This window comes from Mustela putorius, unplaced genomic scaffold (genome assembly GCF_011764305.1).
Source record: "Mustela putorius furo isolate JIRA1106 unplaced genomic scaffold, ASM1176430v1.1 tig00003858_pilon_pilon_pilon, whole genome shotgun sequence".
NCBI classification, from domain to species: Eukaryota; Metazoa; Chordata; class Mammalia; order Carnivora; family Mustelidae; genus Mustela; species Mustela putorius.
This window is the reverse complement of record NW_025422010.1, coordinates 28,965,550-28,983,595: the sequence shown is the minus strand read 5'-3', so window position 1 is coordinate 28,983,595 and position 18,046 is coordinate 28,965,550. Positions and strand designations below refer to the sequence as shown.

The 18,046-nt window shown below is 36.3% G+C and overlaps 1 protein-coding gene across 6 annotated transcripts in view; it reads left to right on the top strand.

Annotated features, from left to right (window-relative positions):
* NOL4 (nucleolar protein 4) overlaps positions 1–18,046 on the top strand; it is a 413,009-nt gene that overhangs the window by 188,626 nt on the left and 206,337 nt on the right. For 4 of the 6 annotated variants that reach the window (XM_045065497.1, XM_045065494.1, XM_045065495.1 and 1 more), the window contains one exon: positions 16,046–16,329. In XM_045065497.1, coding sequence (XP_044921432.1) covers positions 16,046–16,329 — 284 coding nt within the window. Of the gene's footprint in view, positions 1–11,781; positions 11,970–16,045; positions 16,330–18,046 lie in introns of those variants that run through there. The other 2 variants (XM_045065496.1, XM_004752337.2) reach the window with 1 other exon arrangement.

Sequence of the window (18,046 nt, the reverse complement as noted above, 5' to 3'; positions counted from 1 at the left end):
GGGGTAGGGACAGGGAGGGAGAAAGAATCTCAAGCAGATTCCCTGCTGAGCACAGAACCTGCCTCAGGGGTCCATCCCATGACCCTGAGAACATGGCCTGAGCCAAAATCAAGAGTCAGGTGCTCAACCAACTGAACCGCCCAGGTGCCCTTTGTTACCTGGGAATCCTTTCAATTCTTAAGCTTTTTCTCTCTCTCTCTTTTTTTTTTTTCTTTTAACCCATGCTGACATTACCTCTTGCCAGTCTTTTTACTACAAAAAATAAAACATCAGCAAAAACCAAAATGTTTAAAAAAAAAAAAAAACCAAAATGTTTTCTCTTCTTCCATTGACTTTTTAAGAAACATTATATTTCTACTTGTGACTTACTTAATACACTACTTTATACAAAAGAGTACTAAAGTAATGTCCATGTCTCTACGAATATTTGGAAAAAGATGACAAAATGTGTGAAAAGTTAGTGTATAATATAAAAAATTTTGAACTGTGAAAAGTAAGACTTTAGAAAATAAGATCAATGTAAATAGTGTTCTTTGAATGGTGGAAGAGATGGATCTGTGAGAGCCTATTATCTAGAAGAGAATTTGGGGCAAGATGGCTGCCTTGACGTTGCCCAGGCTGCTTAGTTAGAGTCTACCTCATTCCTCAGCCATCCATGATTTGTAAGTTTGCTTGGCTTCAAACTGGATGATAGCTTTGAGAACTTTCATGGTTCTCTTGAACCATAATCCTCCTTTTCCCCCAAATCAATGCTAGGCCTAACTATTGGTCATTTAATATGGGATTAACAAAATTAAATATTTATATGGACTTAAGTGTACCGAATTTGAGAAATGTAAAATATGGAAACAACTCTTCTATATTTACTGTTTACAATTAATACAACAAAAGCAAGTACTATTTCTGTTATTGAAAATGTTTCAGCATTTTATCTCAGGCAATAACAAACATCTGAGTGCCATGTGGACTCATGATATGTAATCTAGGATTCTCTTCCCACTTTTTTTTAGGATTCTGCTATTATATTTTTTAAAGATTTTATGCATTTATTTGACAGAGAGATCACAAGTAGACGGGTGGGGGGAGCAGGCTCCCCACTGAGCAGAGAGGCTGATGCAGGGCTCAATCCCAAAACCCTGAGATCATGACCTAAGCTAAAGGCAGAGGCCCAACCCACTGTGCCATCCAGGGTGCCCCTAGGATTCTGCTATTATTAAGACGTTTTATTATAAAAGTACCTCTTTATGTTGTAAGCACAGAGCTTGCTATTTTTTACAGAGCACTTTATTTTAGATTTGGGCAAGTAGTTCTTTCTTTCCTTCTGCCCATTTCTTTTGTATTTACTTATAGTCCTTTCAACCTGGCACCTAGAGGTGTATACACACCTTGTGCACTTACTGAATACTCACACATAGAGATGAGGCCACCCATAGTCATTCAGATTTCATATCCTCTTCCATGAATGTGGAAGTTGGTCCTTATCTACCTCTCACCTAGGCTCGGGTGAGCTGGTGTGATGGGAGAGGAGGAGGTGGGAATGAAAGTGGTATTAGAGTTTTATCCTCTTGGGATGACCATAGGACCACTGGCTTCTTTGTAGTTTGAATCGATTTTAACTCTGCCCTGTACGTAAGCCCTTTATTAATTTTTTTAATATTGAGGTATAATTGATACTTAACATTGTGCTAATTTCAGGTGTAAACACAATGATTTGATATATGTGTACATGTAAAATGGTCACTATGATAAATCCAGTTAATATTCTTTGCCACGCATTGTTAAAAATTATTTTTCCTTGTGATGTGATGAAATCATTTTTCAAATAGAAAGTAGCAAATGTGTTACTATTCCCTTTCAAGAGTAAAATTAATTTTCTGTATCCTCCAAATACTGATGTTAATGTTGGCTTTCTATCTCATATTTCATAACTTATGTTATTTTTTCCTTCTATTTATTTAAAGCTTTAACAAGTTTCTTAAAATGATATCATTTGATGTCATTCAGCCCTGAATGTCAAATATAGTTGTCTTTGGTTATAAATATCACGTAATTGGTCAGCCTGTACTTATAATCATGGTGATATTGAAAGTTCATTTATATTTATAAAAACATCATAGCTACTCAGTTTATGCTAATTGCATGAAGGTTAGGCAGAAGGCCTTTGTTACAGTTAGTGGAAGGTGGTAGTAGGCCATTCATTGTGATCCCAGATTTTATGAAGTATTGCCAAAATGGGTAACCTCAGATAAAATCTTTCAATTTAGTGTCTCTAAGAGTTTTCTCCAAAGTTAACTTGCCCCCCCCCCACATAGCATATTATCTGTCTTTTTCAGGCTCTTCTCTTCATAATACCTGGACAAGTGTTTCCTGCTGAGGTATAACCATACAATTTAGACAGAAATTTGATTTAGAATTAAAGGACCAGTTCTTAATCCTATATTTGTCATTATCAATGTGTCTTGAGCAAGTTCTTCATTTTATCTTTATCAAGCCCTTTAAATTAGGAAAACTGGTGGTATTTTATTCCTAGATCTGTTGTAAATTTTGTAAAGGTACAATAACTACCAAAATGATTTGTATAATTACAATGTGTAATGATTCAAATCAATGATATTATTCAGATGAATCTAGAATCATATAGTCTTTGTTAGAAAGATATTAGTACTGTGACAAGTGTCTAAATAATAATGCTTTATAAATTGTCACCAAAACTCTTACTGGCTTAGAATACCACCATTACTGACAGTGATGGGTTTTTAACACCAGAGGCAGAAATAGTAAAGAAAGTTTGGTGGAGAGCTCCTGGATATCAAATAATGAATTGACATTAACAAGGGAAAAAAATCACAAAGTATTGGCTATAATACCATCAAAGATGATAGAAAACAGAAGTCTTGAAGCCAGAATAAGGTGAATTGTATCAGTTGAGATCCAATCTAGAAAACGGAGCACATTCCATGTTATTCATTAGAAAAACTCAATACCAGGAACTATTAACAATGGTGTAGAAGAGCTGAAATGCTAAACAGAAGATGGTAAAGCAATACAGAGATTGATAACAGAAGGAAGCCACTGCTACAGCTGGAGGTGGAGAAACCAGGGAGGAATTGCTGTTACTAGAACCCAAGAACCCAAGAGCCAGAGCTGCCCACCTGGTTGTGTGAGATTCATGGAAGATGCTTTCTGGCATGGGCTGGGATATGGGGAGGAAGAATCTGAGCTGGAGCCCTGAATCAGAGAGGGTGTGAGTGTAAAGTAGAAGTAGGGATACCCATCCATTTTCTCTTTTTCCCATCCTTGGTCTTTGCCAGCATCTCCCATCATTTGAGCTAAGCCATGAGACAATAGGCAAAGAAATCTGGAAAATGGTTTGCAAAGAATAGATCAAACCATCAAATGACCAAAGTGTAAGATGGAATGTGTATGAAAGCCTTTCATAATCCTATTTTAGGATTTGTTTGTTTTTTAGGTCTACAAAGTTTGTAGTGGCTCAGGTTTCTTGCTATCTCAGAATGTTGAGGATGAGATCTTCAGCTTCTTTGTTGAGTAGTTCTGGCTCACTTACTGCAGTAAGGAGAGGAATTTCTGGGAGATGAAGGGCTTAAGAGAAAACATCATAGAGCATGCACTCTAATCATTAGCCTCTAAATTACTCTAAATACATGGGCATTAAATAGGTCTAGTGTGATTACAAGATTTCTCCTTCTACACACATCCCCAAAATACAATACACTTCTTCACCTAGGCTGGAAATACCAAAAGGAAAAGCCTTTCATTCCACAGGTAGAGATGAGATGTTTAAATTACAAGTGCCTAGCTGAAGTAATATTTTTTTATGTGGAATTTCAGTCAAAGGCCAATCAACCAATAAATCAACCAATCTGTCAGTCTCTTCCTTAAGCAATGATTTACATTCTGAGCCAGTGGGCACACAGACAGCTGGAAGATTGACCCTTAAGATGGGTAAGAGAACATGAGGGACCCAAAGCCAAACTTTGGAGGTTTTGACAATGTTTCCTCTTTACCTACTATGAGCAAAATCCACAGTGATTTCAGCACATGTGAGCACATAGGTGATATGCAGTTCTGCTTTATGGGCAGAGGGAAGATTCTTGCTTTTGCAAACTTACAATTGACTTTGTAAAGATCTTCTTCCCCAAGAGTTTGCTAGTCAAGGTAATCAAGGTAATCTTTTTGCCTGAAATTATGCCTTTAGTTCCTTAGTCACACATTTACATTCACTCTACGGGAAAAAAATCCTATTCGTTCATGAGTTCTTTAAAAGTGGGGCCACACTGGCAATATGTGCTCTTGTTTATTAGTTTTTGTTAAGAGAATATTTGGCTTGCTGACATCTTTTTCTGAAAATTTCCTGAAGATTGATTAAATGGGACTAAAATATCCTCAGATTCAGTCTTCCTAAACTCAGATTTGATGGCTGTCAGTTGTGTTCTCTTGGTATCAAGAGTTGCTTCCCACAATCACATGTTGAACCAGTTAATTATTGGATATTATCCACATTAATTTCTCACATGTGGCCCCAAAACTCTCCTTTGAGAAATACTTCTAGATTACTTGCCCCTTAAGGTGAATTAAACCAAGATTTCTGGGTTTTGTTGGGGGTAGAGATTTTTCATGTTCAAGTGGATCTGCATTTTTAATAGTTTCTCTAGAAAATTCTGAAGCAATTGAAGTTTGAGAATCACTGATATGCACTTATCATATGAAATATAGTTAAATAATTCTTTATTTTTAAGAGTTTTCTTTTTTTAAGATTTTATTTATTTATTTGACAGACAGAGATCACAAGTAGGCAGAGAGGCAGGCAGAGAGAAAAGAAGTCTCCACTGAGCAGAAAGCCCGATGTGGGGTTTGGTCCCAGGACCCTGGGATCATGACCTGAGCCAAAGGCAGAGGTTTTAACCCACTGAGCCACCAGATGCCCCTGGTTAAATAATTCTGACTGGTGTTACTTATCCCAAGACAGCATAGAAAATCCTTTATGTTTGTTGCTATATTTATTTCACATTGCTGTGTGACAAATTACTGAACACATAGCAGCTCAAAAAAAACATCCACATCTCACAGTTAAATAGGTCAGAAATGTAGACAGCCTCTTGTGACTATAGAACTGAACTCCTTGTTTCCTTACTGGCTGTGGCAGAAGTCTCTATCGGCTCTTTACAATGGCTTGCATTCCTCCTTATGTGATCACCTTCATCACCAAGCCATCAATGGCACACTGAAAAGCAGACATAAAATAGATATGTGACTATCACCTCTTGGTATTATCCAGCTCAACAAATAGTTACTGAATATTTACCATGTGGCAATATAAATTGATAAAGGAGTAAGGACTGGACATTTCCCTTCAATAGTTTACATTTCATAATTAAATTCCTCTAGAGGTAGAGAAACTCTTGATATGTTTATAATTTTGTCAAAAAGATTTCCTGGGGAGCCTGGGTGGCTCAGTGGGTTAAGCCTCTGCCTTTGCCTCGGGTCATGATCCCAGAGGTCTGGGATCGGGCCCCGAATTGGGCTCTCTGCTCATTGGAGAGCCTGCTTCCTCCTCTCTCTGCCTGCCTCTCTGCCTACTTGTGATCTCTGTGAAATAAATAAAATCTTAAAAAAAAAAAAAAGATTTCCCATATATTGTACAAAAATACCAATTCTATGTAAATTCTAATCTTTGATTGTCTGACAGGTAACATCTTTAAATTTGATTCAACTGTGTTTCTCTTCATCATCTCTGACAATGTTCTTTCTGAGTTTAGAGTCCTCTAGTTCTTTGACTATATTGCATTGTGATTCTAAGTCCTTTCAAAGTATAAATTTTATTCTTAGTAAGATAAAATCAAATCACTTAACATTTCTGTTTTTCAGTTTTCTCAAAAGTAAAACAAATATACATTAGTTAAGTTTGCTTTTTTCAAGTTAAAAAAATCATCTTTGACTAAATTAAATGAAAACAACACAAATAATGGGATTCTAATAGAGAGGTACTGGAGTTTCTGACAAAATTCATGAAAGAATTGGTAATTCACTAATCTGAAGAAGTTAGGAACAAAAGACCACCCCAGTTTTTAAAAAAGTCATGGTACCTTCAGTGATAGTAATTTTGTTGAGATAAAAAGACCTAGTTCCAGTGACTTCTTTTCTCTGTCTCACAGCTTGAAATTTTTCTCATTCCCTAATATGATATGCCATCTGGAAAATGCTCTAGGAAGGAATCATATGCACTAGGTTTACAACCCAGTGGATGCTTAGTGCCTACCATCATTTGGCTGCTAAAATGCACACATGCACACACACCACACCATTGCATATCACACATCACATAACCTTCTCATATTGCCAAAGGTAATCGTACCAAATAGTTACCACCTATTTAACATAAACGTCAACCAATCTCATTCTTCCTCAAATGGAAAGAAATCTAAGTCCTGTCCAGCTATTGCATTCAGAGATGGTATTGAGGAGCCCCAATTTCTGAGGCCAGATCACCAAGTGATGTTCATTTCTTCTTTAGTTCTGTAGCAATTGAAATTATGTGATTACCGGACCAGTTAGTATATTTATCTACTACCACCACACCATAGATACAACAGTGGAAATAAAACCTAAAGAAATGAGAAATGTGTTTTAATCTTCCAACACTTGATGGCAAACAAAGAACTCCACATGAGTATTGCATTCCTTTCTGCATCTGGTTCCAAAGCCATAGCTAACATGCCTAACTGGTTCCACTACTCATTCCACATTTTCTTCTCTTTAGCTAGCAGTGAAACTACTGAGTTTCCAGATGGCAAATCATGTTAGGGAATGAAATTTTTATCTCTGCCTAGAAGGCTGGCCTTGACAATATTTTCCTTAGGCAGAGTGAAATGAAAAATGCTTCAGGTACTCTTTTGGACCTGTGTCCCAGTCCATTCTGTTTTTTGGACATCTTCCATTCTCTTAGTGTTCAGGATCAGTGATCATGGCCAACACAAAGCTCTTCTTTTTATCTGTTCCCATAGTGGCCTACACGGTGTGAAATGGGCAGTTGTCTATCCCTTTTTTGGAAGTGTCCTTCTTATAGGCCAATGGAACCTATAACTTCAGAGAATTATTGGAAGTATCATTGCTATCTCAGAAGAGACTTTTTTTCCAGGCTGATATTGGAGCTAAGAGGAAGGCAGCTCCAAGAATCAGTAGCTGTTTACAGCATATATCACATCCTGAAAAGCAGCCCTTCAGGCTCGGATTATATCTTTCAGTGACATCATAGCTGAGTTTTTAATAGTTTATTCCATTATTTTAGAACGTCCACAGTTTGTCAGTAATGGAGTAGAGAATAAGAGTAATAGCTCCATGGGAAATCCTCTGATTATTTCATTTCTTTTTGTATGATATGATTTCCTTGATTAAAATTCATGTGTGGCGGAAATGGGAGTATATAAAACATTCTGAGGGTTCTTAGGTGATGGTGGAGGAGGAAGAATGGGTGAGTAAAATACAGGACCAAGTCAACAATAAGTATCCTTTCTGCTGAGGACAAATAACTACCCTCTCTAATTAGAGGTGTCTAATATAATAGTTTTACCCTGGCCTGTTATGAAAGATCTATCAATATCATCCTTCCTTCAACTTCTATTAAAAAGTCCTCCAACTTTTCCTTTTCAAGTCTCTACACCATTTGGCTGCTACCAAAGATATATCATAAAAAATAACCTCTGACTATCTCTAGAACACTAAAGAGAATACACAACTAGACCTATCCTCAAGGTTCACTAAATGGATTTCATTGTCTATTTGGGCCTATCCATGAAAGCAACTGTACCATCACAGAGTTTCATAGAATCATGGAAACCTGGCTGACATTTTTTATTCTCAATTTTTCACAAAAAATTTCATTGAAGACCATAGACAGAGATTAAAGAAAGAACTCATGTATGGCAAGTCATGCGCATATACCCCTGGGGCATGAATAGACTCCTTTCTATATATTGTACTTCCACTCAGTGAAGGAGGGCTCCAAAATGTGCATGAATTTGACATTCAGTGAACCAGGTGGTGCTCAGTTCGTGATGGCCAACTGGATAAAGAATCAGGACCTGTTATCAAAAAGCGAAGTTGCCCCAGGAAGAATACAGGGCCCTGCACTAAATTCTTATTTTTTAATGACAGAATTTCTCTGGTTGGAGATTAGCCCAGGCTCCGTGCCCAATCCTGAGCTGCTAGAGATGCCTAGACTGCCATCTGATCTAGTTTGTCTTCACCAAGGTCAAGTGGAAAAGCCACTTTTATTGCAATCAAAAACCAGATGATGTGCCCATTTTTTTTTAAAGACTGAGAATTCTTTTACAATCCCTCCTACCCCCTCTCCCCTCCAGCAAACCTCACTTTGTTTCCTGAGATTAAGAGTCTCTTATGTTTTATCTTCCTATGTGGTTTCATCTTGTTTCATTTTTCCCTCCCTTCCCCTATGATCTTCTGTCTTGTTTCTCAAATTTCTCCTATCAGTGAGATCATATGATAATTGTCTTTCTCTGGTAGACTTATTTCGCTTAGCACAATACCCTCTAGTTCCTTCTTCAAAGAGGTCAAGTTTTAAGAACTTATCCTTCACTTTGGAGGGGGAAAACTGAATCCCTCTGTACTTTCTTACCCTCAATATTGGTTTTATCACTTTAAAATCAATTCCCTTTAACTTTTTATATATACCTATATACATATATATTTATTTATTTATATTAGTAAACTCCTTAGTGTGAAAGTTTTACTTCAAAATGTAGCATCATTCTTTTGTACATGTTTAAGACAGCATTATTAAATAGTATATAATCTGGATTATAGTTTGCAAATATGTTGATTACTTACTTTTTGAAAGATATTTGTGGTATTAAGGACGTCAATGTGCAAGACTTCTGTAATCAGCAGTTAAAATTTTTGCAGATAAGTAAAAGATAAAACATAGCACAGTGCTGTTTACTCAATAACAGTATTATAAAAGTTGAGCAAAGTAGCAATCAAAGAATGGAAAAGTCATCAGAAGGATCTGAAGAAAGGAAATAAGAAAAATGAGGAAGAAATTTGTAGGTGACAACTACAAATGGACAAAGGCAGGAACGTGTCAGGGTCTTAGACTGGGGAAGGAATGGGGCTGCCCAGCAAAGGATTAATCTATCTATTATCTATCTATCCATCTATCGATCATCTATCATCTATCTTTGTTTCAAGTTTTTATTTAAATTCTAGTTAGTTAACATATAGTGCAATACCAGTTTCAGGAGTAGAATTTAGTGATTTGTCACTTACATATGACACCTGGTGCTTATCACAAGTGTCCTCCTTCATATTTATGACCCCTTTTGTCCATCCACTGCCCACCTCACATCCAGCAACCCTCAGTTTGTTCTCTGTAGTTAATAGTCTCTTACGGTTTGCCTCCCCTTCTCTTTTTTTTTCCCTTCTTTCCCTGATGTCATCTGTTTTATTTCTTAAATTACTGTATGAGCATATAGTATTTGTCCTTGTCTGACCAACTTATTTCTCTTAGCACAATACAATCTAGCTCCATCCATGTCATTGGAAATGGCAAAATTTCATACTTTTGATGGCTGAGTAATATTCTACTGTAGGTATATTCTGTATACATACATACCATTTTTCTTTACATGTTCATTAGTTGATGGACATTTGGGCTCTTTCCATACTTTGGCTATTGCTGACAATGCTGATATAAACATTGGGTGCACGTGCCCCTTGGAATCAGTATTTTTGTATCCTTTGCGTAAGTACCTATGAGTGAAATTGCTGGAACATAGAATAGTTCTATTTTTAACTTTTTGAAGAATCTCCATACTGTTTTCCAGAGTGGTTCCACTAATATGCATTTCTACCAACAGTGGAAGAAGGTTTCCTTTTCTCCGGGTCTTTGCCAATACCTGTTGTTTCCTGTGTTGTTAATTTTAGCCATTCTGACAGGTGGAAACTCATCATAGTTTTGATTTGTATTTTTCTGATGATGAGTGACATTGAGCTGTCTTTTAGTTGTTAGTTGTTGGTCTGTTAGCTATTTGTATATCTTGTTTGGAAAAAAATGTCTCTTCATGACTTCTGCCCATTTAACTGGATTATTTGTTTTTTGGGTATTGAGTTTGATTAAGTTATTTATAGCTTTTGGATACTAACTCTTTACCAGATATGTCATTTGCAAATATCTTCTCCCATGTGTAGGTTGTCTTTCAGTTTTATTGTTTGTTTCCTTAACTGTGAGGAAATTTTTATCTTGACAAAGTCCCAGTAGTTCATTTTTGCTTTTGTTTCCCTTGCCTTTGGAGATATGTCTAGTAAGAAGTTGCTACAGATGATGTTAGGTTGCTGCTTGTGTTCTCACGAAGGATTTCTTTAGACTGGATTGCCTGCTTCATGTTGCAGAGTAGAGGGAGCTATGGTGTAAAATATAGAGTATGGGCATATAATCTCACTCATATGTGGAATTTAAGAAACAAAATAGTCGAACATAGGGGGGATAAAAGAGAGAAGCAAACCATAAACAGACTCTTAACTATAAAGAACAAACTGAGGGTTGCTGGAGAGGAGATGAGTGGGGGAGGGGAGGGGTTAAATAGGTGATGGGTATTAAGGAGGGCACTTATACCCATCCCTGGGTGTTGTACCTAAGCAATGAAGGAATTAGTGAATTCCTACACCTGAGCCTAATATTACAACGTATGTTAACTAACTGGAATTTAAATAAAAACTTGAAAGGAGAGAAAAAATGAAGGGTATAGTATAGCAATGAATATACTTCAATTTTTTTTATAGGGGATCCTAGACTAGAAGAAAACTTAGAGCAGAGGGTAGGAGTGATAAAGTGATGAAGGGGCAGGCCCCTAAGCTCCATTTTGTTAAATAGACTTTGAAGGATTTAAAATTTTTTTTTCTATTTTTTTGCATATTAAGGTACCAATCTTTTGACACAGGGTTATTTATGTCTGTATTTTGGATTTAAAATTAGCTTTATGTTCATATATTAAAGGGTGGTTTAATAAGGAGGCACCAAAGGATGGGGGCAGAGGACTGTAGTACATTTGGGGGGAACACCATAAAAGCTTTCTGGACGCTATAAGTATCTGACCTGGATTTTTGGACTAAATTTCCAAGTACTGATCTTAAAATGAGGATTATATATATATATTTTTTCCTATTCATTTTGCCTAAGGCACTTGGCCTAAAGACCATAATGAAGAACTACTGAAAGTGGCTGAATAAGAATGTAGGTCAGGTGCTTTGGGAGATTTCAAATATATATACATCACATTATGTTTATATATGGAGAGAACACATATATGCATATTTATATACTTAAATATATAAATATATATAAATATATCATACTTGATGTTATAGGTTAATTCTCTTTATATAGAGAGAGCTAACCATTGACTCTTGTGATGACATTAGACATAATATAAACAAATAGTATTTCTAGGGTCTGTGCTAATTGGTGAAGGGAGTGGGGAGTAGGGAAGAGAAAGAAGAAAATGAATAGCTGGTTCGTGTTACAGCAACTTACAGGTAAGAGCCACAGCTGAGCTCATTTGCATGGTCCTCTGTGCAGCCCCAAATCCATCCCAGCAAAACCAGCCTCAGAGCAACGCAACCTAAACATCCAACGGCCTTCGTGATGTCACTGGATGCCACGTTTCCTGTCATCACATTCCACATTCTCCTCTGTTGCTAGGTACCCTGGGCACTCTTAATTTCCAGAGCTCCAGGTGCCGTTTTCTCCTTGGTCCTCAAACACAGAGTTCTTAGTTCCAGTGCTATGGTACCCAGGCTGAAACTTGAGAGAAGCGCTAGCATTCTGGGCGTGCGAACCTAAAGGCCATACCTACAGATCTCAACACTGTACCCTTTGTATAGCGGCTCGCTACCCACACACCAGCAGCCACTTAGGATGGAGCAAATGATCTTGGGTAAGGAAGTAGATTTCCCCTTTGAAGCAATAAGAGGGTATGAGTTGGTTATCATAAACAGGAGTCTGAGATGGGTGGTTTCAAATTCTGAAAAAGTATCTCTAAGGAAGAGTAAATAAAAATCGTTAACAGGGTTGCAAGAAACCAGACAATAAAAAGCGGTTCATTTAGCTTCAGTTTAATGTCTGCTCACTCTTGATTTCTGTATTTTTCTAATATAGACATCAAAAACTCTGTTTTAAATTTTGATTTATAAAATAGTGGCATGTGACATTACTGGTTCTTTTACCATTTAAATGATAAAATGTGTGAATATATAAATTTCATACAAATAAGTAAATCATTCATTTGTTCTTGAGAAAACATACTGATTTACTCACGAATGAAATATTGAAAGCTGTAGAATTTAGTTACCTTGGTAACATCTGGAGTGAACTACTCTGTCTAAAAATACTTTCTCCTTTATTGTTTATACTTTATACCAAGATTATAAATACATGACTTTTATTAAATATTCTCCTGATAGATCATAATGTTTATCTTATTTAAAATGTGAGTAAATGGTACGATAGTTACTAAATATGTATGACGATTTCAGGTTAAAGACACAGTGTACTATTTTAAATTTTTAACTATGATGGACTGGCTTTGTTTCATGCTAGCATAGATTTATTTATTCATTTTCAAGATTATTTATTTATTTATTTATTTATTAGTTAGAGAGAGAGAGAGAATGAGCAAGAGAACACAAACAGGGAGGAACAGAGGGAGAGGGAGAAGCAGGTTTCTGGCTGAGCAGGGAGCCTGACAGAGACCTGGGGCCCCATCTCAGGACCCTGAGATCATGACCTGAGCCAAAAGTAGATGCTTAACTAACTGAACCATGCAGGGAACTCTTAAATTAGGTTTTAAAATGTAATATACCTTCAGAGTTATTCACTCTTTTAACACATTTATAAAATTTTCTTACATAAAATGTTTAGCATTTTTTAAGGGATTCTAGTACACAAATGTTAAATCACACTTTTCTTCATGAATTTGATAATTGGCCTAGAATATGTCCATTGTGCTTCTCTTTGGATTTCTGTGGAAAGAAATAGCTTAAATAATCAGAAATGACCTTGCATACTTTAGAATTGGATCTGACTTCACATAAAGGACATGCACAATTTTCTGAATTACTTAGGTATATTATTCCCTGAATTCTTTATTTCAAAAACCTTATATATTTCATGCTTAAAAGAATGTTTTGATTTCTCAGTAACTATGGGAAGTGCCATGTCATATTCTTTATGACTGAGTTTCTCTAAATTCTCTTATGTTTGTTTTCTTTCTACATGAAGTCTTTTGTTGAATGGGGATGTAAAAGGAGTAATTTATGTATAGAATCTTGCCATTTGTGTTATGCCCCAATAATGGGTCTATGATTAAAGGAGCGAGACTGATACAAAGCGAAGGTCAAGCAAAGCTTTATTTCACACCAAGGATCAAGAATCAAACTGACCGGCCAGGACCAGGCCTCTTACAAAGCAGGTGACCCTTCTCTGTTTCCCAGATTAGCTTTTAAGGGCAAAGGCCATGCGGTCGGGCCTGGCCACGCACAGGTGGCCAATGAGATTGTAACACACACAGGAAACTCCACAGTGATACTGGGTGACCAATTGAATTACAATTTACCCTAGTAGACGTTTGAACCAGCCTATCACACCTTGGTTAGGATTGCACCAAAAAAGCTCCCAAAGGGCAGGGGCTCATACTCCTTGGTAGCTAGGGAGACAGTATGCGTCCCCCTACCACTGATCGGATGTCTCCACTTGGCCTGACCCAGCCTTGTATCTGGGGTTTGTTACCTGGAGTTGGTTTCCAGGACTTGTTTTTAAGTAAATCCCCTGGGGGGAAGGGGAGCCGGGACAGTTTAAGGGTTAAACAAGATTTTTGTTTAACTTTAATGAAAGCCTCTTCCTAAATAGGTCCTTACAATTTGAGTACATTTTAACTTTTCCACAAAATAGTTTTAAAATATTAAATTTTTAAAATTAAAATTTTTAAAATATTATTTTACTGAAAATTAAGCTTAATGTTCTTTATTTTCATTTTCCCTTGGAGCTGGAGATCTGGGCTTCCTCTTGGACCCATGTTTGTCCTACTCTCAGTCTTACCTGTTCTTTTCTTATGATGATTCGATCCCTTCCTGTTCTACACTACTGCTGTTTTGATTCAGGCTTTCAACAATGCTGATTCAGATGGCTTCTAGAGCTCTTCATGGTTTCCCATTTTGTCACCTTTATCCCATTCTCCTCATCAGTCAGAGTAATCTCTTTAAAAAAATTTTTTTCCCATATCATTTCGGACAATAAAATTGATCCTATTCACGCTCAAGGTCCAAGCCAAGCTCTTCATCCTCTGCCTCCCTATCTAGGTTTCCCTTTCTGACTCTATTTACAGTCAGCACCCCAACCTTGTGTCTCATCTGCCCTGTATTTCCCTTCTTCTTCTTTGAAGATGTTGCAACTGCTGATACCTAAGTGGGGAACGCTCTCCCCTAGCTTCTTCACTGGTTAAGTCTTACTCATCTTTTGAAATTCGGCTCATACTCCACCTTCTTTAGGAAAACTTCTGTGATGCCTTTACTGACCTTGTTTTGGATCAAAGCCTTTTTTCCTCTGCATTTTAGTTGCACGTTTTTGTTTTCATTTTGTTTTTTTCATCTCTTTTAGTTATTTGTGAACTTGCTGAAGGCAGAGGCTCTGTTGGCCAAATTATTTAACCACCTTTTGGCCTAATGTTGGTATTTAATAAATGTTGAATAAATAAATGAACAGGTGAGTTATACCACTCCTTCAGAATTAAATATAATTTTTGGCATTAACTATTTTGTTGCATCCTATAAAAATAAAGCAAACTTGAGAATATTCAGAATCAAAATATTACTTGTGCACACTCATATTTGTATCATTTCAAGAGCCCTTAACTATAGGAAACAATTTAATACCTTTGTGCCTCATAATCCTTTGAAATTAATATAAAGATGAAATTAAGAGAAATAGGATTTTTGTTGCATGTAAATTTTGTTTCTTACTCTAATTGTTATTGATGTGTATTTCTAAACAAGCTTATCATTTATTTTAAAGCCAGAAAATTTTGACTGACTTTGTTTCTTCCCTTTCTTCCCAGTTTTGCTTTTTATTTTTTATTCTGAGTTATTTTATTTTTAATTATAAAATTATATATGTTGTAAATAATAAAGAGTATTTTAAAAATACAGTGCCATTCCAGTAAGAAGAAATTAATATCAATATTTTAGGCTACAATTTTTTACTCATCTTCCTCTATAAGGATTTATGTTTTCTTTTCAGAAAATTGGTATCATTTGTCCATTTTTGAAACTAGCTTTTTCCATTTAACACTTCACACTTCCCATTAATATTAATGGAAAAAGGTTCTACATTTCCCATATTCTAATCATCCCAACATATATTAAGCCAGTTTTTTACTTTTGGTAATTTTTGTCACTTCTGAATATTTGCTATTGTAAACGACACTGGTTAAAAAAAAGCTTTTTTACCTGTACAGAAATGCATTCAGTGATTATACTCCTTAAACTTAGAGGTCCCAGAAGTGTAATGACTGGAACGGAAGGTGTGATCACTTTTAATGTTTTAGATGCATATTAAACACTCATAAAGCTTGAACCAACATACGCCCCACTAGCAGAACACACGTTGCTTTTATCAGAGAATTTTCACCAAGAAAATTCTAGAAAAAACTAGAAAAAAACTATCTACAAAATAATTAATGAGCTTCTCTTTGTTTCAATTTGCTTTTCTTCACGATTGCTTTTGAGATTGAACCATTTTCCCTATTTTATCTTCTTCTTATTTCACTTCACTTCTTTTGCCTAAATGTGCCTACTAGATTACACATGACAATGGCTGCTTCACAAGTTTATTTGTAAAGATAAATTACACAGGATATGTAACGTTACCTCGATGCCAAGCCCATAACAGGAGCTCGGTGAATGTTGAAATAGTAACTGAATGGCACATTAATTAAAATTGAACTCTTCTTTCCAACAGATGATTCTGCTGCAGAGAGTTTTAACGGCAATGAGACTCTGGGGCACAGTTCAGTTGCTTCAGGGGGAACACACGGCAGGGAGATAGGCGACTCCAATGGTGATGGCAAACCTGGGCTGGAGCAGGAGGAGCAGCCACTGAACTTGAGTGACAGCCCCCTCTCAGCACAGCTGACTTCGGAATACAGAATAGATGACCACAGCAGTAATGGAAAAAACAAATATAAGAACCTTCTAATCTCTGACCTCAAGATGGAACGAGAGGCGAGAGAAAATGGAAGCAAGGTAAGGTCACGTGATAGTTTTCAGAGTTTCTGAGTTTGTCATGAAGGTCATAAAGAAATACGTATTTATATGAAAGATGAAGATTATTTTTGCTAAAAATATTTTAAGCAAATCCCAATGATATGTTGCCAACTATAGATATCCTATGTCCAAATAAGCAATAATTTTCAGAAATAATAGTGAGCAAAATGGATAGTTTTTCCATTGTGTGTTGGTATGTGTGTGTGTATGTGTGTGTGTGTGTGTTTAAATTTAAATTAAATTAGCCAACATATAGTACATCATTAGTTTCAGACGTAGAGTTCAATATTTCATCAGTTGCATATAATATCCAGTGTTCATCACATCACATGCCCTCTTTAATTCCTATCACGTGTGTTTTTATACATGAAATCACTTGATATAATGTTTCTCCTTTATATAATCTTCTTATAGCTGTGTCTCTGGGAGTTTGTTGAGCTCAGATGTCAAAGTTTAGCTCTCAGAACACAATTATGGACTCTAAAAAGATCACTATCTAGTTTTTACTAGATTGGACAGGTGTACGCACAAATAAAGTTTCAATTAGACTCTCAAGTTTGCTTTAGAGACCCAGGGAGTTTGGTCAGTAATTTACTCCCCATACCTGGGAGAAATGTGTTGGTGTTCTAGATGAAGCATGTAGATTAAATAACTACTGCGACAAGTAATTTATCACAAACTGTATTCTACAGAAGACAGAACCATGTTTCAGACATATCTAAATTTCTAGTTCTTTATATTAGAATAAATTTCAATCCTTCCCATTCCCAGTTGATTCACTTTTTAAAATTTTTTGATCCTTCTCTTTTGATCTCTATCTTCACACCCATTTTCAGAAATACTGCCAATTCTTCTTTTGTTTTCATTTAAAGTCTAGTTAACATACAGTGTAACATAGTTCCAGGTATACAGTGCAGTGATTCAATAGGTCCGTGCAACACCTGGTGCTCATCACAAGTGTACTCCTTCCTTTATCACCATCACCTGTGTAACCCATTCCCCACTCACCTCCCTTCTGGAAACCATCAGTTTGTCCCAAATGACTTATTAAACAAACAAACAACACATTTCTATCGGTTTGAAGTAATACATGCTGTGATTTTTGTTCCATAATTTTTGAAGGTATACTTTTGAATACAGGAAGATTTGCGTGGAATATACATTTTGACTCCCTCCCCCCACCCCCCACCCCACTTCTAAATTAGAATCGAAGAACTGATCTTTTGATAAAGCTCTTAAAGCAAAATGTCTTAATTTGAATTAATTTCTGAATTTGCTAAGGCACTGTACTTCCTAAATTGGCTCTATTTAAATCCTCTTGCTTGCCTGAAGGTATGTTGTTTTATCCTCTTTTAAGCAAGTCACTGACATCATCAGACACTTAAGCACTTCTGCCTGAGGGAAGCTGCTACAACTTTTGCTGGGGTAAATGCACAAATATTCTCTTCAGTGGGTTAAAGCCAAATCACAAACGATTTGTATTCACTAACATGATCTGAATCGAGGTTACATTTTATGGAACGAAATAACTTTTAAGTGCTCTGGCCATCCACATTGTCCGTCTGGTCTTTATAAACGTCCTTTTTATGCTATGTATCTGTTGAGTATTTTTCTAAAATTATGCACTGGTTTGCTCTTCTCTATCCCCGCATTCATTATAATGATAGGAGCTATGCTCGTTTGAAACACAGTGTTG